This window comes from Scaptodrosophila lebanonensis, unplaced genomic scaffold (genome assembly GCF_003285725.1).
Source record: "Scaptodrosophila lebanonensis strain 11010-0011.00,11010-0021.00 unplaced genomic scaffold, SlebRS2 tig00000043-arrow-pilon, whole genome shotgun sequence".
Taxonomy (NCBI): domain Eukaryota; kingdom Metazoa; phylum Arthropoda; class Insecta; order Diptera; family Drosophilidae; genus Scaptodrosophila; species Scaptodrosophila lebanonensis.
In genome coordinates this window covers 5,351,164-5,376,859 of record NW_022060545.1, presented here as the reverse complement: position 1 = coordinate 5,376,859, position 25,696 = coordinate 5,351,164, and the positions used below count along the sequence as shown (strand labels likewise).

The 25,696-nt window shown below is 37.5% G+C and overlaps 2 protein-coding genes across 2 annotated transcripts in view; both read right to left on the bottom strand.

Annotated features, from left to right (window-relative positions):
* LOC115622147 overlaps positions 1-16,511 on the bottom strand; it is a 43,343-nt gene extending 26,832 nt beyond the window's left edge. The window contains 4 exon segments of the mRNA XM_030516013.1: positions 1,052-1,182; positions 3,439-3,577; positions 3,643-4,459; positions 16,482-16,511. Of these exon segments, the coding sequence (XP_030371873.1) occupies positions 1,052-1,182; positions 3,439-3,577; positions 3,643-4,459; positions 16,482-16,504 (1,110 nt within the window). The 5' untranslated portion in view covers positions 16,505-16,511.
* A 6,802-nt stretch (positions 16,512-23,313) lies between these two features.
* Positions 23,314-24,229, bottom strand: LOC115622321 (ras-interacting protein RIP3-like). The gene is made up of 2 exons (XM_030516227.1): positions 23,861-24,229; positions 23,314-23,347 (listed from the first exon to the last, which is right to left on the bottom strand). The coding sequence occupies exons 1-2, from the start codon at positions 24,227-24,229 to the stop codon at positions 23,321-23,323; spliced, it is 396 nt and encodes a 131-aa protein (XP_030372087.1). The 3' UTR covers positions 23,314-23,320.
* Between the last annotated feature and the right edge of the window lie 1,467 nt (positions 24,230-25,696).

Here is a 25,696-nt window from a genome sequence, read left to right as displayed (position 1 = left end):
AAAAAATGAAATCAAGTTAAACAAAAGAAGAACAAAAACCAAAAATAATTTCCAAAATATATACAAACAATGCGACTAATCTATTGCCAATTTTTTCTCAGTGTATTTTGAATTAGTGTATCTTATGATTGCTTTCAAGTTTAGTAAGAGTCATACAAAATATGTTTCATGTTTCAAAGTGCATTAAATAGTATACGTAAGAAAATGTCTACGAAAACCGTTTAGAACATACGAGCTTGTCCAAAACCGATCGAACAGAACAAGTTTGTCAATTTCGTAAACTTTGCATTGCAAGCAGCAGCAACAACAACAACAAGAATGCACCGTGGGAAATGGAGCAGTGTGTGTGTGTGTGTGTGTGTGTGCCATGTCGGTGCTCCTGTACCGCCCAATAAACTGGTACTACTCGTAGTAGAATGTGAAGCATTATATTGACTATCATAATGTGTCACATAAAATATTGCACAATAAATTGACTTTCGTTGTCAGGCAGACAGGCAGGCAGGCAGGCAGGCATTTTGGCCGATCGGACAGACACTTTGTTAGCCAAGTGCAGCCCATAAAGTGGCAAAGACGATGGAAGATGGAAGATGGGCGATGGGCGATAGGCGAAGTCTTTGTCGTTCTTGTTGTCGTTGTCGTTGTCGATGAAAACCTCGATGGCTGCGAAAATGTTGCCCCCATTATCGCAACTATTAACAGGCAAACAAGCTGCCTATGGCGAAAATCGCATTAAAAATCAATAAAGTGTGCAATAGAATTACTTTTGATAAAAAGATTTTGACATAGCCAGCCACTCTCTCTCACACACACACACACACACGCCTAGCGACCCCAAATTCCATTGTTTGGCATTGTCTTATGCGTTTGCTTGTTCTTGTTGTTGTTGCTGCTGCTGTTGTTACCATCCGTATGTGCTAATCGATTTTTCTCTCTATACGTAATATATAGTAGTATATAGTATGTAGTATTTATACTTTGCCAGCTACTCTAGCCATTATCTACTGAATTATTATTGTGGAAAAAATTGAATTGTGAAAATGCGTCTCACCTTCAGCGCCTCCTCGTGATTGATTGAAGTGAATGGCGTGCCGTTCACCTCTAGGATTGTATCACCGGGTCGGAGACCAGCGCGTTCCGCCACAGAGTTCTCCTCGATGCGTGAGATGTAAACACCTAAGCCTAAAGTAAACAGATCGATGGGAGTGGGTGTGGGAATGGGTGTAGAGGTGGAAATCAATTAGCAACTCGCATTAACAAAGGCGGCGTGCAATAAACTTTTAATAAATGACACGCCCACGACAATCTTTTTCCTCTTTTTTTTTTTGGTTGTTTGTTTTTTCCCTGTCGCTCTTCTCTTGTGTTCATAGGAGCCCTTTTTTCATTAAGCCGGCGGGCGAGCAGCTGCTTACAGGGCCATGTAAGTGTGTGTGTGTGTGTGTGTTTGTACATGTGTGTGGCAGCCATTATATGTTTAATTTATAAAGCACGTGTGCTTGAAAGCACACACAAACAACTTACAAACACACAGGCACACAGACACATACGAGTACTCGCACATACAGCCAGACATGGCATGGTGAATGAATGGAAAACAGCGGAAGAGTGCGGGCTTTGTGGCAAGGGCTGCATTCAGCGCACCTTAAATAGATTTTTATTGATTTTAAAGCACGCCGCACATTGTCGACAACGTCGTCGCATTACCAACTAAAAATAAAATGGTCAGAGCGTCGAGAAAACGGGCACAAATTGAAGTCGAGCCCAAACCCCCAAGCCGTCTCGACCCGTCGCGTCCCGTCCCGTCCCATCCAGCTACAATGGCAACCAGGTGCAAAATGCGCTTAAATATATGTCAGAGCTGCTCGCTGTTTGTCACACAGAAGTCCGTACAGTCCAAATGGATATATGTACTATATGTGAGCACACACTCCAGCATACATAGAAATTGAGAATTAAATTGCATGAAATAGTGAAATGTCGCAGCTGAACGGGCACGTAATGGAACCAAGCGATACAATCGTATTGACATATTCACACACTCGTACATACTCGTATCTACTATAATGTGGCGAGATATGGTGACCCAAAAACAAATTTCCACGAATCTCTGGACATTTCTCAGTTTGTCTAGCACCAATATTTAATTTATTTTTAACAGTTTAGAATGAACAACTGTATTTGCGAAGAATACTAAGAAGTTGCAGATAAATGTTAATGCACAACGAAATAATACAACTTGCTAACATAATATACAATAAATAAATAAAATATGCAATTAAATATATAGTAAACAAATACTCGTTTCTCATAATAATCAAAAATACAATAAAGAATTATTTAGTTTTGATTCTTTAATAAATAAAATTCATAAGAATGTATACAAAATTACTTAATGAGTGAATAATTGAAAAAATAATGTTAAAATATCAAAAAATAAATACATTAAATTATGACAGTAACAATTTTCAATTATACATTACGTTTTTTAAAGAAAAGTCAAAGAAGATTGTTCAAGAATTTACATTAATAGATATTCTTAAATTATAAATTAACACAAACAACGAAAGCAATTATTTTTTGAACATATAAATAAACTATTCTACATAAATGCTGACAAAGAAGCCTATCATGAAAATAAAGTATATAATTTTCATTTTATTTATAAATGAAATTAAATAAAACAGAGAAATAAATAAATAAATAACACATGGAAAGTTATGTTTTAATGATAAATGAATGAACTAATTAAAATAATAGCGGATAACTCAAATAATAAATTCAATATTTTGTTTGTTATTGATATTACAAGTATAATTGATTGAAAAAAACAATATAAATACTTTTAATATTGAATTTATTCAAAGATGAAATGATGAAAATTATTTGATAAGAACGTATTATGTTTTCACTGAAGCATACAAATCATTAAAATAAATTAAATATTTTAAAATTTATATATAATCTTTAAATACATAAATTAAATTATTTTTTCTTTAATGCCTAACCAAAAAATGAAACAAAATAAATATTAAACAATTGCTGCGCTCAAAAAACATTTTTTATGAAAGATGATTCATGTGGTTTCTTTGATTTGATTTTATTAGATTTCATTTCTATTTTTTTTTTTTCTAAATGATCTCATTGATCTCCAAATTGATTCCATGCCGTCTTGGGTGGATCGACAAATTGGTTTCATGATTCTTATTCGAAACCAATGGCTTACTGGTATTTTTCAAGAGAAATCAAAAGTAGGAGCATTTTTTTATCAATTAATGGAGAGTACGTGGAAATAACGTGAGCCAAAACCCCCCTTTATAATTCAGTTTATTCTATATTGTCGAAGCTCGTTTTTGTGCGGAACATTTTAACTAAGCTTATCCCCTTATCTGTACCAATATCTGCAAATAATATATGCGTCTTGGCTGAATTCGTACCCACCTGAGTCTTTGCCTCCTTTGACGCATATTCCGAAACCATGATCGACCTGCTGATCACGTGACATGTTAACGGTGCGCGTGGTAAGTTCGTGTATGTTGGGCACACTGCGGTCTCTGTCCCGCTCGCGATCGCGATAGATCTGCAAGAGAATGGATCAGAAAGAGGTTCGGATTTTGACATACTTGTAGAATCCTTTAGACTCACCTGATGCGTTGTCGAGGGCGGACTGCTCGCCGGACTGCGTCGGCCCGTGCGATCGCGCGTGCCTCCATTGCTGTAGTGGTAGCTACTCGTAGGAACTGAAGACGATTGGGTTGCGCCGAACATGCGCAACACCTGCTCCGGCGATATGGGCCGCTTCTTGTTGCCATTGCTCATGGCCGCCGCAGCCGCATGCCGAGCGCTGGCCGCCGTCGACGTGGGCAGAGTGCCCGCCGTTCCCGCGGCCATGTGACTTGATGGTGAACTGCTAAGGTATGCCGAGCCCCGGCCCGGCAACGACCCACCCTTGGAGGGCACACCAGCCGAATTGTAGTAATAGTGCGGCGAATGGGGCCGTTCAATGATCGTGTACGATGTGCCTGGCGGTGAGTAATACAGGCCTGAGCGTCCGCCGCCGCCGGCGCCACCGCTAGCACGCAACGAGCTGGTGCTGTTGCCAACGCGGGAGCCAACGCCGTAGGGCCCACTGCCTGGTGGCGGACTGATCATGCCAAAGCCCAGGCCAATGTCCTCAGCCTCATAACTGCTCGGCACAGCTGCACTGCTGCGTAAATGGTGGGCGGAGAGGCCCGCGGAACCACCCGTGGGCACGCTCGATGATGATTGTGTGGCGCCGCCGATGCCAATACCGGCTGCTGCTGCATTCGCTGCTGTTGCATGGTAACCATAGGCTCGTGTACTCCAGCGTGAGGGTCCAAGATCGCATAATTCGGCATAGTCGTTACCAGCTGCGCTCATTGTCAGGGGGTCGCCGTCGTATGGTAAGCCACTACCCCCAAGGCGCATTACACTGTTGGGGCTGCAAAAGAAAGTTTACAGAAATGTCACAATTCATTTCAAAATAATTTTAAAATGTAATGAATATATTTGCTTAGACTATGGTGCCAATCTATACGCGAAACCTCCCAGCAAATCAATTCATTTGAATAATCTTCCAAGAGTAGCAATTAACAGCCATCTTTGAATTAGGTCCTTTCCTTTGAGGACCCAAATCTTAAAAGTACGCATTTTTTGTATCAATTACAAAGAGGAAGTTGATTTTCATGTGAGAAGAAATATTCTCTATGCAAAGTTTTGTTTACAAGAGGAAGTCCAATTTATTGGCCCAACAAAATTTTAACATTCTTTTTGTACATTAAAAATATACGTTTATTTAGATATATCATATAAGCTTTAATATCGAACATATTTTAGCTCCGACTTCCCAGAAATCCAGTTCTACAGAATTTTTTACAACACAGTCCTCTCTCCTTTGAGACCACAAATCTTAAAAGTAACAATTAAAAAAAGGGAATTCATTTTGAAGTGAGAAGAAATATGCAAAGTTTTTTTTACAAGAGGAAGTCAAATTTATTGGGCCAACAAAATTTTAACATTTTTTTTCTTACTTAAAAAATAGATACATAGGTATCCTGTTCTAGGGAATTGTTGTTCTCCATTTTTTCGTAACAATTAAAAAAATAGGGAATTAATTTTGAAGCGAAAAAAAAATTGTAAGCAGATTTTTTTTATGCTTTAATATCGTTCCTATTTTTGCTCCGACTATCTAGAAGTCCTGCTCTTGACAATCCTCTGTACATTTCTCTTAGGACAAATGTTCGCAAATGGTTATTAAAAGTGCAGTGCAGGAGCAGAGAAGAGGCTGCACTCATAGATCCTGCCTCTTGATAGGTACTTTATAAAAGTCCTTAATCTTAATCTTATATGTTCATTGTGCCAAATAAAATATGAATCATTTGTGAACTAATTGAAGGAGATAGAAATACAGCACATTTTAAAATTAAAAATAAAATGTAATACAATTTAAAGACCAAAAAATGAATTTCCTATTTACTCAGAATTCATTTGTGCTCCCCGTACTTGTGTGTAAGACTAGGCAAAACGAACGAAAAACAATAACAACAATTTGTTGAAGAGAAATTATTAAGATTAATCATTAATTACTTTTTTGTTTAAAAATATGCCCTGCATTTTTATGATTTAAATTAAATGATTTAAAAGCAACATTATTTGGCACAATTATTGAAATTTCCACGGCAAGGCTATTAGTAAATAATCCCTTGCTCGCTAAATTAATTAATTAAAAGCTTTTAATTTATAAAAAACAACATGCGCAGAGGCTTAAATTTTTTTTTTTTTTTGTGTTCACCATTGTATCATTGCATTTTTGAATTTTGCAGATGAATCTTTCATTTGATGGCTCGGGTTCATATCAGCGTGATTGTTTTTCCAGTGCAGTCGCTGTGTAAGCAAGTGAGTAAGCGAAAATAGGCTAACTGTCTGCCTGTCCTGCCCCCCTCTCATCCCATCCCATCCCATCCTGTCCGGTCTGTCCCTGTCTAGTGGTGGTGTCCTCCCCAAGCAGTGCCAGCGTCAGCCACTCTTTGTTTGCATTTACATTCATTGAAAGCGGAGCCGCTAAGCCGTAGCTCAGCGCGGCACTAGCTGCCATTACAAACAATAGCTTAATCTCCAGAGTCATATGTATGTTTGCATATATCCTCGCACACACACAGTGACAAACGAACACACATAGACACACATGGCTTGTTTGTTGGCGGCTTGTTTCTCTCAGCCGTGGGCTCTTTGTTTGCCCGCGTTTTGCCGCGCCGCGTGCAATTTCAGTTTCGAAATCAATAGGAACTTATGCTGCATTATTTATGTGCTAACTTTTACCAAACAAAGCCCGCACTAACACAGACAAATGCAAATACACACATCTATTCGCTATTCATACATATTCACACACACACACTCGCACAAGTTGGCCAACACGAAGCAGCCCCCCTTCATAAATAGTCGAAATTTTCGCTCACACCTAGGCACCCACTTAGTTAACGGCATGCGAGTGAGTTTTCCATTCCGCACACATTTGCACTGCGCACAAAAGTTTCACTTTCAATAAATTTACATTTGTTTCTCTGACTAATAGTTCTGACAACATTTTAAAGCGAAACTGTTTGCACGTTTTCGATGTGCAGGTCTCAAACAGTTTCGCATTATTTAATTTTTGCAGCATTTTTGTGCTGAATTTCAATGCAAATGTACAAATCGCAAAACGTTTAATTAATTAAGCATTTTATTTTCTGCTATATGTATTTTTTTCCTAGCAATCTCGCAAATTGGTTGTGTATTTAAGTAAAGTTAACTCCTAAGTTTAAGTCCTTTAATATTTATATACTATCCAGCGAGAATAAATACAAGTATTGAACGGAAAAAATATAACTTTGCTCAGCAAACATAACATTCTAGTGATACTTAAGACAAAAATCAACTAAAAACCTGATTTTTTCATCAACTAATTAATTTGTTAATGAGCTTAAATTATTAAAAAAAGACAAAGAAATATTAACATATTCGTAAAGAATCAAAAAATGTTAAGAGACTTTGCTCCATTAATCCTTTTCTATTGCCACTACTCGTATATTTCATTATTTTAATTTTGAAAATAGACTTCCGTACAACCTCTCGTCTTAAACTTTATCCTTACTACTTTGTGTAATTTTATAAAAGCACTTAACATTTTATTAGTTTGCGAACTCTAATGTGTTTGAGTTCATAAAGCATAAAGTATCTTATTATTTCATGATTGAGCTCATTGAAAACTTGATAATCCCCTCAAAAAAAGGCCAATTTATTTTGGAGATAAATTGTTTTAAATGGGGAAACAATTTTATATATTTTCCAACTTTTTTTTATAAATGCGGAATTGTTTCTGGACCTACGCTGTCTCCACTAGTTATGCATTATTTTGGTTTCAAGGATTCCCTTCTGTAAATTTCGAAAGGAAAGTTACACTCATCTATCATGAGCTGCTTCTACATGACCGAAAAATTCAATGAGATCTATTGACTTTTAGATGGGCCATAAATTTATTCATTTAATAAGAACTTTCTGCTCTTAAAGTAAATTTTAATAGAATATTTATATATATTTCAAATATTTTATTCATGTAAGTGGCTAAGTTATTATTTATTATTCCAAATCTATAAAATGTCTACAAAAATGCATTTTCTGTACGCCTTTCCATTAGAAAAAGCTTTTTTATTACGAGTACAGAACCGTTAGACAATATTTAAGGACAGCAGAGCATAGGAAGTATAGTTAAGATGTTAGGAATATATATTTTTAAAACGTACTCTAATATTAGCAATTTGAAGATTAAAATACTATCTTGCTAATGAGGCCCTATTTCTTCTTATTGACGGCTTTAAATGATGACAACTATTTCTCAAAAAAAACTCACGCTCTCCATTTAAATGAAAATGTGGACTCTTTTTAGTGTTTCGGTAGCGTTGTGGCGAATTCTTGTTTCTGTATGCAATAAAACAATAAATTCCTCTCAAAAGCAAACGAGACCGTTTAATTACTGACTTACTATACATTACTCTTTGAATTTGAGAATCTTTTACTCCAAACTATCCACCCTGACTAGGCACCGATTAGCACAGAAATTCATAAATTAAAAAGCGTTCGATGCACTTATTGCCTGAACCGCTTAGGATACCCCATATCAAGATTGAAAGCAAATCAAGACAGAATGCAATGAATAAATATTATTTTGAAAAACTATTGATAACTCAATTCCAATTGATAATACAATTCATAAACAATCTGTTGGATTAATTTTCTGAAAATGTATTGTTAATTTTACAAAATCTATGCAATTATTGAAAAACGTTTAGAGAGCCTCTAGGAACTCAGCTATTTAGCTGCCTATGCTCGTATGCGAGCTAATAAAATATTATAAAACATATGTTTAGTAGAAAAGAAGACAGCTTGTAAATAAAAAGTGCTAACATATGCGTTTAATCTAATATGGAAAGTGGCAACAAATGGTGATAATTGCATACACTCGTGAGCTTAAACTCAGTCACAGCATTTGCTTTTCAAACGCTAAACAATGGGCAGGCGGGCAATTTTGTTGACGCTGAAGCGCACTTAGTGGTCGGCAAACACACACACACACACACTCATACAGACTGGCAGACAGACAGACAGACAAAACGGCATTTGCGAACACACACACACACACACACAGAGAGAGAAGCATACTCGTCGCGGCAGTGCCAGACTAGGGCAATTGTGCTTACGTCGAACAACCAGCCAATAATGTCCTTTTTGATTTACGATACACATTTGCATTTGTTTCACTACAAATTGGCAAGCAAACGCCATTAGAAAAATGCGCCACACACTCACACACACACACATATACACACCATCACACTCACACTTAATACATGAACGAACACATGCCATCGCTCTTTGAATGTACAAATATGTGTAAGTATGTAGGAGCATGTATATTTTTTATAAATATCAATAAGAAGCATCAAGCTTTTTGCTATACTTGTGTGTATGTGACAATAAATTTTGTTTTTGTTGTTATTTCTATTTCTTTCTTTTTTTGCTGTCTTGGCTTTGTTGTTAGAATAAACAGCAAAAACAGCATGCTCCGCCGTATTTACTCATGACCTTGCTGTTCAGATACAGCAGCAACAACAACTAACAATGAGCACACCCATACATCCGCACACATGACAATATGTATATACACATACATACATACATACATACATACATACATACATATGTATGTATGCCAGATACCCATGCATACATCGAGTAAGCCACGACAGTGCCAACGAGTTGCCCATCGTTGGCGTTGCCGTTGTCGTTGTTGTTGTTGTTGTGTTTGTTGGCTTGGTTCTGTCACAAGGACATTTTTCATGTGCACAATGTGACATTTTTGGAATTTGTTACTTTGGTTTCCACCAGTCGTCGCTCGCTATTCAACCACAGTGGTGCAGAAGCTCCCAAGAAACTTCTGGAATAGCAAATTCTTTGGCCAAAAATTAACTTTGTTTGTTTAATCCGTAGAATTTGCTAAAGGAATGGCATTCGTTGTGTAGCTTTGAAGTGAACCGCCATTTTTGATGTTGTTTGACTTTCTTTAATAGTTTATTTATAGTATAGTATATATTATTTCCGTTTATTAGATATTATTGTAATTTGATTAGATTTCTCCTACTTAGGCTTTTTTATACATTTTATATTGTTTCCTCATGTCGACAGTCAATGTTTGTTGAAATCAAAAATATATTAAATAAATAAAAATAAATAAAAATACCAAAAGAATTTAGCTAGAATTTATATTATCAAGCTTTACATTATTAGAGCTTTGTATAAATTAAGCTTTATTTCTCTTGAATATATACGGGTATTAATGTTTGTTTGATTTTTTTGTTTCTGTATTTTTTTTTTTGGTACTAACTGAATCACACATATAGTTTCCATGTAAAGATTTATCAATTTCAATTGCTATTCTGTAAATATGTTAGTGTGGCAGAAAGTCTTCTTCCTTATTATTATTTTTCGTTTTCAGATCTACTTTCACTTTTATATTTTATTTTATTTGCATGAATAATAAAAAATAACACATAACTAAAGTAATCAATCAATAATCTTTAGAAGGAATTTTTAAGAATTTTACGTACATATTGTACAAATTCAGGAGAACAAAAAATATTTTGAATTTAGAAATAACAATTTATGGAAATTTGTGTTGCTTTTAATAATTATTGCTGCCATTATGTCCAAATTCCTTGTCCTTAACAACAGCAAATAAATATGTTTATCAAATTAGTTAAATGAACGCAATTTTTAATTTGTATTGTAATTATTGGAGTAATATATAGAGAGAAAATTTGTGCTTCTCGAAAGATAGACCTAATATTTTTTTTAATTTGCGAATTTAATTTAAAAAATAAGGCACAGCGCTACGTTAAAGGTGGTCTAAGGTATTAAAGCAAAGGTTCGCTAGCTGAATTTTGATTAATATTTTAGGCGGTAATTAATACAGAATCCGGTGTTATATGATCACATCTCCCCAAATTAGAGAAGCAACCTAATTAAGTAGCTACCAACTAGCCGTATCGAATTACTTATTCCGATCAACTATTTTGAACTTCCAACTTATCGATGCCTGATGATTGTGATTTTAGACGTTAAGTAATAAGTATGTACGAGTATATAACACAGAATCCGGTGTTATGTGATCATATTCCCAAATTAGACAAGCAAACTAATTAAGAAGCCAACAATTAGCCGTATCTAATTACTGATTCCGTATTTTTGAGCTTCCAACTACTCGATGCCTGTTGATTATCAATTTAGACGTTAATTAATAAGTATGCAGTAGTATATAAAACAGAATCCAGAATCCCAACTTAGAGAAGCAAAGAAATTAATTTCTTTTTCTAGGCAACTATTTTTGGACTTCTAACTTCTGGGTGGCCAACCAATTCTGTTACACTGTGTCGCCTTTTTGCTGTCATTGTCATTGCCCGTTGCCTGGCCGTGGCTGTTTTATTTTGTTGTTATTTGTTGCCTCCTGCTATCGTTTTATTTTTGTAGTTTTATGTTTGATTTGAAAATAACTTTTGTATATTCTTCACTCCAAATTCGGCTCAACACGGCTCTGGGCGTCGCGACGTTTGCATATCATGCAAGCTGCGGATTCGTGTGTGCTACACTTTTATCTTTGACTGTTTATTTTGCGCTTTATCGCTCTGCAACTGGGTGTGTTGGCGTGTGTTGGTATGACATTTGTGCTGCCTAAACTGCAATTACCAGTGTGCTTGTTGTTGCTGCTGTTGTTGTTGTGGTTGGTGTTTGAATTTTCAAAATAATTGCCAGCACAATTACGAGTATGTCCAAGTGTTTGTACAACGGCCCCAAAAAACCTAAAAGCGCAAGCCACTCGGCCTTTGACATTGTGTGTTGTGTGTTGTACACAGCCTATGTGTGTGTTTGTATATTTGAGTGTGTGTGTGTGTGTGTGTGTGTGTGTGTGTGTGTGTGTGCAGGTTTCTCAGTATTGGTGGGGTACTGGTGGCGGTGTTTACGTATGCAGTTGCCCACGAAAGTATGCTATAAAATATTTTGTGCGTTTCACAGCCACCTAAATAATTGATGTTTAATATGTGCTTGGCATTTAAAGTCGAGACTTTTTAATAGTTGCTAAAGGCATATTAAAACATTAGGCAGCCTCTACGCCCCTACCTTTTTTTCTTCCTCTTTTGTTTTCCATGCAAGTTATGCATTGAAAACTTTTTCCCATATAGGTATACATATGTATGTATATGTGTGTGTCTCTAGTGTGTGTGTGTGTGTGTATCATCTTTTGCGCACAGCATTCATCAACATTTTCAGCATAATTTTGGGCTGTGTGCAAAATTCTTGGGAAGTAATTATGATAAACGCAGGATGTGTATGTGCCTGTATATACTATATACACACACATGTATTCCTACCTATCTATGTGTATATAGCATACGTGCAGGGATGTATGTGCGCGCATGTTTGCGTGGCTGCCTTTGCGGCATGTCGAACTTGTAAACTGGGTTAATTGCGCGTAAAAAAGGTAGCACACCCACACCGTACTCTGGATAATATAAATGACAACTCTGCTGCCTATTTCCGCTGCCTGTCAATACATTTTAAAAGATTTCACAAATTTTGATAAGCCGCCCGCAAAGTTGACGGCTACGTGCAAAACGTGCATAATTAGCTGCAATTGTCGTTTTTTGCTTTTAATTATCGCTGTCTTTTTGCTTTCACATTTATATTTTTTTAATGATAAACAAAGCAACATGCTGATTGTGGCGTTTTATTATTGTGTTTTTTTTTTCTATTTTTTGGCTCTTTGTTTTTTGAGTAGTTTTTGCATAAAGAATGAGTTATGCATCAATTATGAAGCTAAACTGTTTCACTAAAGCTTTATTTCGTTTTCCTTTGTGAAAAAAACGCAATTAAAATATTGCATGAGTGGACGATTTTTTACTTTCATTTCATCTTTACCGCAACAACATTTGTTGGAGAATTTGGGTTATTCCATAACCCAAACATTTAACAGTTCGACATTTCTCTTGCAATCTAGATAAGAATGCATTAAGGGTATTTTGAACAAATTATACAGTTGCATTATGCAGTTCATTCAAAACACTGCAACAACTTTTCATTCAACTAATCGTAGACAATTTTTTGATAAATCACAATGAAATTATATGATAAATCATTCATGCGTTAAAGATGATCTCACACCCATACACATTATGTCCTCAATATTAGAAAATACTTTCGAAGCTCAAAACAAATATTCCCATCATTTTTGAGATGAACCTTGGCGTTTAAGAAATGTAATTTTTTTAGAATAAAATATTAAATATCGCTTTTCAACAAAGCTCAAAACAAGTACTCCCAAAATTTTTTCCGAAACGAAACAAATATTCCCATCATTTTTTGAGATGAACCTTTTCCTTTCATAAATTAAATTTCACTAAAATAATACTCCGCTATTCAACATTTTGATTTTAATACCAAAATGAATTATAACACAACTATCCTTAACTTTCAATCAACGCTAAGACGATTATTATTTGAAACAATGCTTAAAGCCCGTCACACATAAAAAGTGCGATATAAAGCAAGAGAATCAAATTTTAATACCAACGCGAATGACTGCAAAAACAACTTTCGTACAAGTTGCAAAAAAATTGGGAAAGCCAACAAAAATATTATTTGGCAAACTCTATGAGAGAGAATAAAACTAAGTGAAATTAAACTTTCGGAATTAGAAAAAAGTGTTTTTTTCAAAACTTCTTTAATGTGGAAATGTGACAGTGCCATCAGCAAGCATTACTCAAAATTTTTATGACTATTGATCTATATAGGTATTAGAAACATTGCATATAAAAGTATTCTTACTTCAAAAGTACAGAAAAATGTGTGCTTTAAATTTAGAAGCATAAATGAATCAAAAAAAAAAAAAAAAACAAGAACACAGCAGCAAAATATTATGAAAGCCATTATGGAATATTAAATAATTCACATTATAAATAAATAACAACTAAGCAAAGCCAATATCAAATGATAAATTTCCATAACAGCAGGCTCTCGCACCAATAAAACAACTCCGAAATACAAAACGTGAGAGTATTAATTATTAATTAATCAAATGTGTCACTATTGAATTTTTAATATATATTTAAAGTATTTCTCACACTATAACACATAATTGGCTTCAGTAATTAAAGAGAATCTGATATTAATGTTGCCCATTGAACGATTTAAATTAAACTTTTTTGTGCAGATTAAATCGATTTTGTGAATCAATGGACACATACAGAGGCCTGACCATTTCTGATATTACACAGAAAAAAAATCACTTCTCGGTAACATTCGCTCCATTTGTCTTTTGGCAGGTGGAAACTCATTTGCGGCACTAAAATTCGATAACTGGAAGTCTGTACTTAAAACCAAATGGCAACAGTAACTAATGTTGAAAAGAGAACAAACGAAATGAAAGCGTACACACAGATACACAACGATACAGTTGCTCACGTACACACATATATTAATAAGCTTTGAGCATGTTAAGGCTCAATTACCTTTTCCAAAGGCCGTTGGCTATTGAAGAAACCAAAGGCAACAAAAGAAGAGCACGGCAGTGGGATGGGAAGGGAAGGGAAGAGAAGGGGAAGGGGAAGGAATGGCCGTCTCCCAAAGCAATGTAAACACAAACACACGCACTAAAGCTGTGGCAATAATAAGCATCAAATTTACTATAACTACACGTACAAGGAGCAACACAGCCAGCTAGTCCATGAACAAGGAGAAGGACAGCACGGGGATGAGAGCGAAAGCAACTCCTTTAGCAGCTGTTGTTCCTATTGTTGTTGCTGCTGCTGCTTCGCTCACGCATTTATTTTGTTTGTGCATATTAACTAATGACGCGCATAGCTTCCAGAAGCACCAAAACACAAGCACACCGACTATGATACATGACTGGCTCTCTCTTCCCTTCCTCCCTTCGCTACGGAGCATTGCATTTTTTACGATGCGCCTGCCAGGTAAGCTAAATTTTCTTCAATTTTTTTCTTCGACTGTTGTTGTTTGTTGCTGGCATGCTCTAAAAAATTGCCATGTAAAAGAAGATTTGAAACTGGAGCGTCACGTAGGCGCTATGTCCCTCCCCCCTCTCACTCCTTAGCTCGCTGTAGCTCAGGTCTAAGGTAGGAAGAAAGAAATCTGTTATAATAAGATATGCACTATGCACATGCATAAGTTAAAAACGAGGCAGGTATTTAAAAATACAACGGCAGAGGCGACATGTGGCACAGTAAAGTAAGAATGGCAACAACAGCAATAACAGAAAGAACCAGCAAACAGCAGCAACAAACTTACATACATACAAGCGTAGGTATGTATTATACATGTACATACATACATGTCAAGTATTGATTTTTTAATTAAATATTAATGAAGCACGAAAAACAACAGAGCAAAAGCGAGAGACCGAGAATCGAGGAGGCAACACAACCGGCTCAGGCGTAGGTTTTTAGACGATGAAAATGTCCACGTAACGTGACACAGAGACAGTCAGTCCTTCTCGCTACCTGGTTGGTTGTGTGTAGCGCGCCTTAAGGTATACTACCCTAAATAATGAAAAAACCTGCGCCATATGCGGCAACATGCGAAAGACACATGACACACGATACACACATACACACAGACACGCTCACATATGCAGGGCAGGTAGACAAAACCAGCGACGCCCTAGCCCCAAAAAAAAAAGAAGAAAAAAACCAAGAAACCAAAGAAGAAACGAGAAATTTTCGAATTTTTAATGACAGCTGCTAGGCGCGTTACATAAGCCAACGAACCAGAAACGAGCGTCAACTAAATCAAATAAAATAAATATGCAAAGCGGCGTCTTCCACGACTAGGTCGCCCCGCTCCATGCACAGTCACGACTCACCGTCAGCCAAAAAAAAAAAGAAAATAAAGGAAACAACAAAAATTTGGAGGCACAAATAAAGAAAAGTAGCACAGAACATTTTTCGTTAACGCGCCACGCACGCAACATGGAAAGGAAATGGAGGAAATGTGGGCATGTGAAAATTCAATGTAAGAAACGAATGAAAACTATCACGAATGTTGTTATGTTGTTGCTGGCGTACTTACAATAATACCTAAGCATATAACAGGAAAAATCAACTAACGACAACTTTCAACTTGTAACAACGAACACAAACTTTCTTCACTGAAACTAGTTTTTCCAATCCATTTTGTCGTTACTTTTCATAGAAACTATCTATTCATTTACAAACAATATACTACTTGTATTCTTAAGTTCAGCACACAGCCAGATGGAAGTTAGGCGGCAGAATAGTTCTAAATTAGTCTGCTGTCCTGTCATTAAATAAAATCAAATAAAATAAGAGTAGCTAGCAAGAACGTACTACAGTTAACTCTTCACTATTAAGCACTAATTTGTTGAATCTTCTAGTAAATTACAAATTGCTTTTGCATTTTATATATTTAAATTTTGCTCATTTATGGCATAGAGCGAATTTTAATTAAAAATATAACCTTTTGAAAATTAAATGAGTGCGGAAAGGACATGAAGAAAGTTATTCAAAGGAGCTCCACCACGCTTCAGAAAAAAGTTTCTTTGTGAAAAAGTTTCCCAAACATTATTTTTTAATTTATGTTACAATTTACAAACTATTTAGTTGCATGATAAAAGAAGCTCGATGCAACGTTGTTGGCAAACTTCCTAATGAAAATAAACCATAAACGTGCAAATTCGCAACGCCATATATTTTGATAGCATTGTGGCAAATAAAGAAAAGGGAAGATGGCTTGGGTGGTGCCTTATATTTATTTATACTCCTATTGCATATCTATTTATTTATAGCCCATTATCACGATCAACAATGCCGCCTTAAAACAGAAGCATACAAACGACTCACAACTGATGGTACGAATTACGCATTCGCGGGGGGACATCAAGTTATGGAATCCGGCATTTTCCACTTGTGTTTAATCGAGTTTTACATAACGGTTTACCACTCTCAACATTTACTCGTGCTGTGTGCCACGTTTTGTTCTTTGCTCGTCTAGGCCGTCCAAACAGTTATAGAGTGGCAAGCCTTGCTGGCATTTCCTGATGCGCAAAATTTTGTCGTAGTCACCTACGTCGTCCTTATCGCCACTATCCCCGTCCCCAACGTCGTCGTTGCTGTCCAGCCAAGAAAGTTAGTTTAACAACTATGAGTGCGGGCCAGCAAAGCTCACTTGAAGCACGCAAAAAGCAGACTACAGACTACTAGAAAATAAAAGCTGGCAAAGCCGAAACGCAAAAAACAAAAAACAAAAAACACAAAAAGAAATGGCATAGGGCGTAGGGCGTAGACGACGCACGTAACTTATAGACACACTCAGACAAATAGTCAAACAGTCAAACAGTCGCGACGCAAACAGAACTACGAAAGCCCCGGCGCACAAACACACACACACACACACGCAGACTTGCCTCCACTTACACATGTATGTACAAGTACAAGCATAGCGACATACTGAACAGTGCGTGTATGTGTGTGTAAATGCAGCAAGTTTTTCTGTACAATGCTCCTAGGCTCCTCTAGGGTAGGTCGGGTAGGATGACGAGGGCGGAGGCGGAGGCAAAGGCGCTGGAGGAGGCTGTTTGCAAAATGGCGAATTATGCGACGCTGTAGTTATTTTTACGTCTGCCCATATTTTTGTTCAGTTTTTGTTGCTGCCTTCAACTCGACGTTGCTTGAAAGCCATGTGCAATGTTTTACGTGTGGCATGTGCGTGAGTGTTGCAGTACATCTTGTGTGCATGTGTGTGTGTGTGTGTGCGAGTAACGAAATTTGTTGCATCGTCGAGTTTTGTGAGTTGTAGGAGCAAAAAAAAGTGAATTATAGGAGTCCCAAAAATATACAGCATGTGTGTGTTGCTTAAAAGAGAAGAACCGAAAAACTGCAAATGATAGTTTCAGTTGCGAGACTGTAACTTTTGCGAATTGGGAGTGACAGAACTAAGAGGCAAAATGAAAGTTATTCACTGCATTTTAATTTAAAATAACTTTATGGCTGTTTTTAAGCCTCAAAAGTCTGATGAATCTAATGGAAAATAAATATGTGTTCTTCAAATGCTGCAGAATATTAATTTGAAATAAATTTAAAATTGTAAATACAGTAAGAAAAAAGGAGAGAATAATAATCACACCTTGAGAAAAGTTCGAGAACATTCTGGGTTCAATTTAAACGAACTAGACTCTAAATGGTGAAAAAACAACCTAAGTTTGGGAAACTATCTACTCCCTTAGGCTTACCATAAAGGTATGTCAATAAGTTTAAACAAGTTAAGCAATAAAGTAGCACATTTCTCAGGATAATAACTCTTCTTTGTCATTCAGAACCAAAGACTGAGAGAGTATTGAAATAGCCACAACCAAGAATTTTAGAAACTGCAAAATGGCAGAGCAATTACCTAACCAATATTTCTGAAGAAAGCGACAGCTTAAAAATCGGAAACAACACATTTGACAAGCACTTTATAAGGCTTCTAACAGCAATAATATTTCATACTTAAATAGTACGTCAAATAGAGAATTAATATATATTTTAAATTTCTATATCATCAATCTATATTTTTTTTAAATTAAATAAGCATCTTAATGTTCCGAAACCCCTAAGATAACACATCAGCCTAAGCAGATGGCATGGCAGCCACTCTGAATAAAGAAATATATGCATAAATAAGACTGAATTACAGCTAACAGGTAACAAGCCCATCATATAAATCCTTATTAAAATCATGAAACAATAACATAGTAAGTAGGAGCAACTAGAGTAGTTTATTGCACAAAAGCCTGCCTACTCTCTGTTCTTATTATGCTCGTCATCCACTTAATATCATCAAGTGCTCTTGCTTAATGTATAAGCACTGACAACACGGACTTTTTTAATTACAATTACCAGGAAAGGCAAGCAGGAACAAGCATGAAAATGCCAATAATTGCCCTGCTTAATCCTTGACCGAATCAAGTTCTGCCCAATGCTACAGACCTTTTTGGGAAATCATTAAGTGGTTGGCATGGCAGTGGCAGTGGCAGTCGCTGTTATGTGGTTAGATTGGTTATGCGTTTGCCCATAACAATCAATCTTATTTTATTAAAACGCAACGGCAACGGCAACGGCCTCGAGAATGGCAGCAGAGGCAACAACGAAAACAACAAACCTTACACTTGAACTTAATGGAAGCTCTCGTCCTTACAGCTGACCTAATACCGTCTCGCTTATGTACAAGGCTCACTGGGCACCAGGTGCGAAATAGACGGCACAATGAAAAAAATCATTAATATGTATTTACTGACGTCCAACGAGGTGGGCCGTAACCTGCCCAGGCTCGAGCTTTCACATAAAAATAATCCTTTTTTATTTACGAACTCGAAGGAGAACACTTCATGCGCCCGCCACCGAACCTCACGCTCATTAAATGAAAACCTTGAATACTTGCAGAAAAAATAGGGGGGAAGGAAACAAAAAGAAAATGTTGCAAGTTTTTCTTCTTAATTCACTTAAGTCTTTTCGCTTGAGTTTTGCACAAATAAGACGGTTCTTCCTCCCTCCCTCTATCTCTGTCCCTCTCTTTTCCTCTTTAAAGGTGCAAATTTGCTATGAATGCAGTCAGTCGCGCAGTCGACTGAGTTACAACATCATTTGTGTTCGTCCTTTAAGCATCTTGTATTAAGAAAGTTTTGCTGGCAGGCTGCAGCTACTCAGCCTTGGCTGCGCCATTGAAACTGATTGTGTATGCAATATGGGAAGTGGTTGAAGGCTGGAGGCTGGCGAAGCGAAACTGTACAGCAGTTTTCCATTGAGCGCCACGAACAGAACTGAACTGAACGGAACAGAACAGAGCAGAGCAGAACCAAACATAACCGAACAGAGAGGAACTGAGCAGCAGAGGACGCGTAGGCAAATAGAAATATTAATAAAAGTTGGATTGCGATTTCTGTTCGCCCTTGTTCGCGTAACTTTCTTTCATTTTTTTCTTTCAATTTGATTGGCAAAGAGGATATATATGGGTGTGCCTGTGTGTGTGTGTGTTCGGGCCAGACTCAGTCACTTACCCTTTTTCTATCATTTTTTTTTTTTTTTTGTTTCGGGGCCCAGTTCCTTTTGTGTTCAATTTCGTTTAAATTCGTTTGCTGCACTGCAAATTGCTTGAACCCTCAACGGAAAGTGCCCGCAGCAGCGCTTGTTGCCTTTATTGTCCTCGACTCTGCTTTGTGTCTTTGTGTCTGTCTGTCTGTCTATCTGATTGACTTGAATTCAATGCCTGGGAGTTATCGAATCTATCAATGACACTAATTGCAGGCTTATTATCGTTTATGGAAGAGGCTTTGTTTATAGCACCACATGCCACGCAAGTTGGCGATTATGACATACTTCCCTCCGTTATGTGTATGTCAAGTGGATTTCGATTGTTACACAAGGGTTAAGCATTTGTTTTAGGACTTAGTTATGAAAGCGTTTATCGATTTTGCATTTGCCTTTTTCCTTGTGCACTCTCTTGGCGCTTATCGCTAGCCATTCCACTATTTATTTATTATAATTGCCTAAGCAGACCATTACCATTGGGTTGACTACATTCATTGCCCAAGAATGGGAGGCGTATATAAAAAAAAAACGCAATATGGTATGCTCCAGATATTAAAATGTGTGCCAGCGCTTTTAATTTCAAAATAAATACGAGCGCATAATTTATAAAAGCAATTATGAAATGACACAAAACGAACTCCTACATATTTTATGAAATTCTTTTAAATTTATTTCAAAATAAAATTATTTATGCCTTTTATCTATCGTTTCTAAGCACCAAGGAAAGAGATAACATAAAACGTCGAAACGTCTAATGTACAAAATGTTTTTCTATTGCGATATCGTAAAAGAAACATGTTAGTGGAATAATTTTTTGATTCATCAACTAAGAGCATAGTTTTTCATATAATTATTTAACAAAAATCTTGGCATCATGTTCCATAGCTATCCAAGGAACGACAGAGGCAGAAATTAAATCAATAACTTGTTTAATTATAAATATATATTCAACGACTTTTGTAGAGGACCAATTTAGAATTTCAAATTAAATCAAAATAGGAATTTGTATTGTACAAAAAATTTTACTTTAAATGAATGGCTGTAGTAGAAATGGAAGTATTACAAGGTATGTAAGAGTCAGGCCGGCACGACTTCAATGTTCTACTCAGTTAGCTTGAGTACATAAAAATTATTTTTGCGCTTCAAAAGTCCTCTATACAAATAAGGAAAATACTATCCCTAATGCTGTACGGACACCACATTATTTTCCAATGTCATTATCATCTTGAATTTATTTCAAAATATCGAATAACGTATTAGTTTGTGAGTTAGAGAAATATTTGCAACAAGAACTGACATTTGTCCACTAAATATTCAGCTTCTTAAACTTTAAGAACACTTGAAAATTTCTCGATTATCCATCTATTCTGTCATTTTGATAGTTCGCGGGTCTTCTATATTGAATAGTTCAAGTAATAAACAACAAACAAGCTCCTTGAAATAAATTATCCTGCCCACTTCTCAATCAATATCCCTCCTCCATATTAAGCTTACAACACACACTTTTTATGAAAATTACTTGAAATAAAAAATATTCTAATTATATTTAATATTTTTTAACTAATTTAATCATATTAAATTATTTGCACACGCTTACAAGTTGTTAAACAACTTTTGATTCTTCTTTCTGAAGAGAAAAAGTTTACTATTGGCGGAAACAGGAACAGCTTTTTTTCCAATTTGTATTTCGATTCCGCCAAATTTAATGGAAAGCGGAAACGTCAACAGATTCGATAATTTCGATTGTATTTTCAATTGACAAATTTGTTGAAGCAATTTCAATTGCCACGTGCTCTTTTGTACTGAACTGTAGGACATAATAAAAGAGCACCTGAAACAGAGACTTTGACCAAGGTTGCTTTCGTTTAGACAATTGTTGTATTATTCATAGAGTGGCCAAGGGACAATTTTTAGCAGTTCGTGGCCGCCTCTAATTACTTATAGCTGATAATATTGATTGGTTTTTGGCTGCTATTGTTAAACTATAATCAGAATCTGGATCATTCCAGTAACAAAATCCTTTTAAATATTTGGAAGCCTAAAAGCTTGTTATTGTTGTTTTTGAAAGTGTTCATAAATGAAACAGGAACACTTTAATAACCAACATTGCTGTCCTGCCGAGTGTCAAAAGTATGTCTAGCGATGTACATGTTGGCCTGTGGCAGTAATTTGCATAATTATTGCGCTAACTGCAGTTCGGAAACCAAATCCCTAACCACTCTGCCACCCCAGCACTCCCCACTCCCCACACCCGCCACACCAACAACATTACCAGCAGATCGATTAATTACGTATGCTCGTATGCAGAAAATATCATTGCCTACTTTTAGGGGTAGGCTGTGGGGCATTGAGATGCGAGCGCGCAAATGGAATGCTGTTGGCAACAGCAGTCAAATTAAAATTAATAAATTCCTACTTATTTGCATAAATCACAATCAATCATAGGAAATATATTTCGCCACCATACAAAAACAACGTGCAATCCAATTGAAATTTTCAATTACCGCTAAAAACAAGAACCGAACAACAGCAGCAAATTGAGAATTGACCGCAAAATGCATAAAATATGCGCGCAAATTGGATATACGCTGTTTGCCCAAAGAGTAAACATTTTAGCCAACATGTAAGGCCACACACATACACACACACACACACATCCACTGACGCCATATACCTGCAGACAAATCACGTATACGCCTAGTTAAGTGGCAACTATTGCTAATGCTGCTGCTACTGCTGCGGCTGCTGTTGCCATATTGGCGAAGGCATCCGCTTGCCTTTGACGTTTAATTAAGCACCAATTTTAATTAAATGAGTAACAACAACAACAGCACCAGCAGCACCAGCAGCAGCAGCAGCGGCATCAACATCATCATTATTGGATGGCACCGACTATGACTGGCTGGCTGGCAATGGCGACGGCTGTGTGCACAAGTTTTTGGCACAATAGGAACGTTCATTAAATAACTATTACTTATGTGGCACGTCAGTTTGCGCGACTGACTCGTTATTCATTTGCCTGTGTGCTGACAACTACACATAAATAACACACTCGTACGCAAATATTTACATACCTACAACTGAGAAACAGACAACGCCAGGCAGTAAATGATACAACTTTGGCTATGAATTTTTATGAGAAACAAACAAACAAACCATCACACACACACACACACACACACACACACACACACCTACATACACAGGCAAGCAGACAAAACGGAACGACAGAACAGAACAGGACACGACACGACAGGTACTCGCACAGAAGTCTCTCATTTGCTTAGTAGTTACCCACTTTTTATCATCATTTCGCTTTCGATATGCAAATAATTCTCACCTGATTTAAATTCTAAGGATACATTAAATTGCGTGCGTGTTGCTTTGTTTCGCCGTATCCTGATGTAGTAGTAGTAGTAGTAGCGCTACTTTTGTTGTTTTTGTTGTTGTTGTTGTTCCGTTGTTGCTGCTGCCACTGGTAACGGCTTTTCAATATTATGACAGGCAGGACTTCCGCACTGTCCGTGCCGTTTCCTGCCAACCGTACAGTTAAGTCAGCTGTGCAAAAGTTTTATCAGTTTTTATTTGATTTTTGTTATTTGTATATTTAGTTTAATTTAGTTTTGCCTTTTTATGTGTGTCACCTTTATGCGTTTCTTGTTCGAATTTTTTTTTTATTCTTTTTTCGTGCCATGCACGCGCGCCTTATAGTTGGCCGCGTCGCCGTCGCTGCCACCGTCGTCGTCGCCGCCACGTTGTACGTTGATTAAACGAGCACGAGCGAGAGTGAAAGTTTCACGACGACGGCCACCGCTGGCAGCCACTAACGATGTGGCGTGTTGAGTTTCGACGCCAGTGGCAGCTCGCTATCTCAGCGGGGAGAGAGCGTGTAAGGGACCGAGTACGGGAGAGGGAGAGAGAGAGCGAGAGAGTAAGAGTGAGAGTAAGCGCCTGCTGAGTAGTATTTTTTTGTGAACCTTCTTTTCTTCTTTCTTTTATTTATTTAATACATACGAGTATGTATATTATTTTTTCACTTTCACTGAATATTGATTTGAAGCATATTATTGTTATAATAAATAATTTTGTACACTTAAAAAGATGCGCGCACACTTTCAGCTTTTTCTCAAGCTCAATGTTGTCTGTTGAAAACTCACCACAGCCATGCGACAGCCGTAACAACAATTGGGAGCACAACTGCGCCCGTTGAGCTTTTTCATACAACTTGATGCTGCTTTTGTTGTTGTTGTTGTTGTTGCGCTGATGCTTGCGGGTGGCGTCGTCGTAGTTGTCGTCGTCGCTCTTGTTGTCGTTGATAGACGCCGCCGTCGCACGCCTAGAAGCTGGCAAAGTTCGGACTCCGAAAACTTTTTCGCGTATTTCACTCTGAGCCTAAACTGCTGTTTCTGCTGCTCCCGCGGACGCCGCTGCTGCTGCTGCTGCTGCTGCTGTTGGCACTGCGACTGGCAGTGCTGGCGTTTTCGTAACTTAACCTTCTGCCCTACTCTGCTGTTGGCATGCGTCATCGAATTTACTTATTGTAGGCTCAAATAATCGCCTATATATGTATATACATATATATATATATATATATATTCTTATTATTTTCTTTCCGATTATGCCTATTTCAATTCTCTTATTGAAATTTTAGTTTGGCACTGACAAAAATACGCGCACACGCACAAACACACGCACACGCACACATGCACATACTATCTATAGACACTCGCACGGATGTAACACAGACACACACACAGCATTGAGTCGCACGCACGCACGAACGCACGCACATGCGCTAGCGTTTGCACCTTTGCTGCTGCATATGTCGCAACGCATTAACCATACGCCATGTTGTACGCTGGCCGTTCAGTGCACGCGCACCCGTCGCTCGTCGACTGCTGGTCGACTGGTTGACTGGTTGACTGGTCGACTTGTCGGTTATTTCTTCGTTGGTCGTGTGTAGACGCCTTCAAGGTTATTTCCTGTTTAAAAATTGCTTAATTTGTCGTAGTTTTATGCGCTGCTGGTCATTGTGCTGCGTCGCCATTTTTAATTAAAATTTTTCTGTTTTCTTCGTGTTGTTGTATCTTTCGCTTGTGCACGGACATAGCACCACAGCACACACACAACACTTACATTGCTTGACTTAATTAGATTTCATGGAATTTTCACACTATCTTGCACATGGCTCTGGGCCCCCGTTCTTGGCCAGCAGCCTGCTGCTGCTGCTGCTCCTGCAGCTCTCCTTATGCCTGATGCTGCTGGTACTGCTGCTGCTGCTGCTGCTACTGCTCCAGCTTGCTGTTGTGTTGTATATACTAAGTATCTACATGCTTTGTATTTCAAACTGTCACACTGCTGCGTGCTGGCTGTTGGCATTGCGTGAGTGCCTGGCCAACAATTGAGTTGGTCTGCCAGTGTTGTTTGCGTTTATTGCTTTGCATTTTCTTTCATTGCTTTCAATGGCGCACAAATATTTTAATATTATGCTAATTCTTTCTTTTTCAACTTCTGCTTTAAGCTGGCTGTGGTGGTGGTGGTGGTGCTGCTGCTGCTGCTATTTTCTTGTGCGTTTTCCACGCGCGTTCTGGAAGCTTGTACGGAGCGTTTGTCTTAACCGTTTGGCTCCACTACTCTGACTACTTGGAGGCGAATGCTTGCGGGTTCTCGTAGTCGCAATCGTCCTCGTCGTCATGGCCAAAGCTTTTCCCCAAAACAGCGGACTCTGTGAGAGCGCAAGCTCCAAATTGAGTGGCAACTGGCGCGGAGTAGTAATGTCAATCCCCCCACTCCGTATTACTTATCTCTATGGTCCTCATTTAGTTGCTCAAGTTTGCTCTGTTTGGATTTTGTTATTTTAATGCGTGGCACTGTTGGTTGCGTGTGCTTTAAGGATTTCTTTCGTGTAATTGTTTTCGTTATGTTTGTTATGGCGCCAACGTGCAGATGTAGACGTAATTGTGCACTTCGAGAAATGTTTGGATACACTTGAT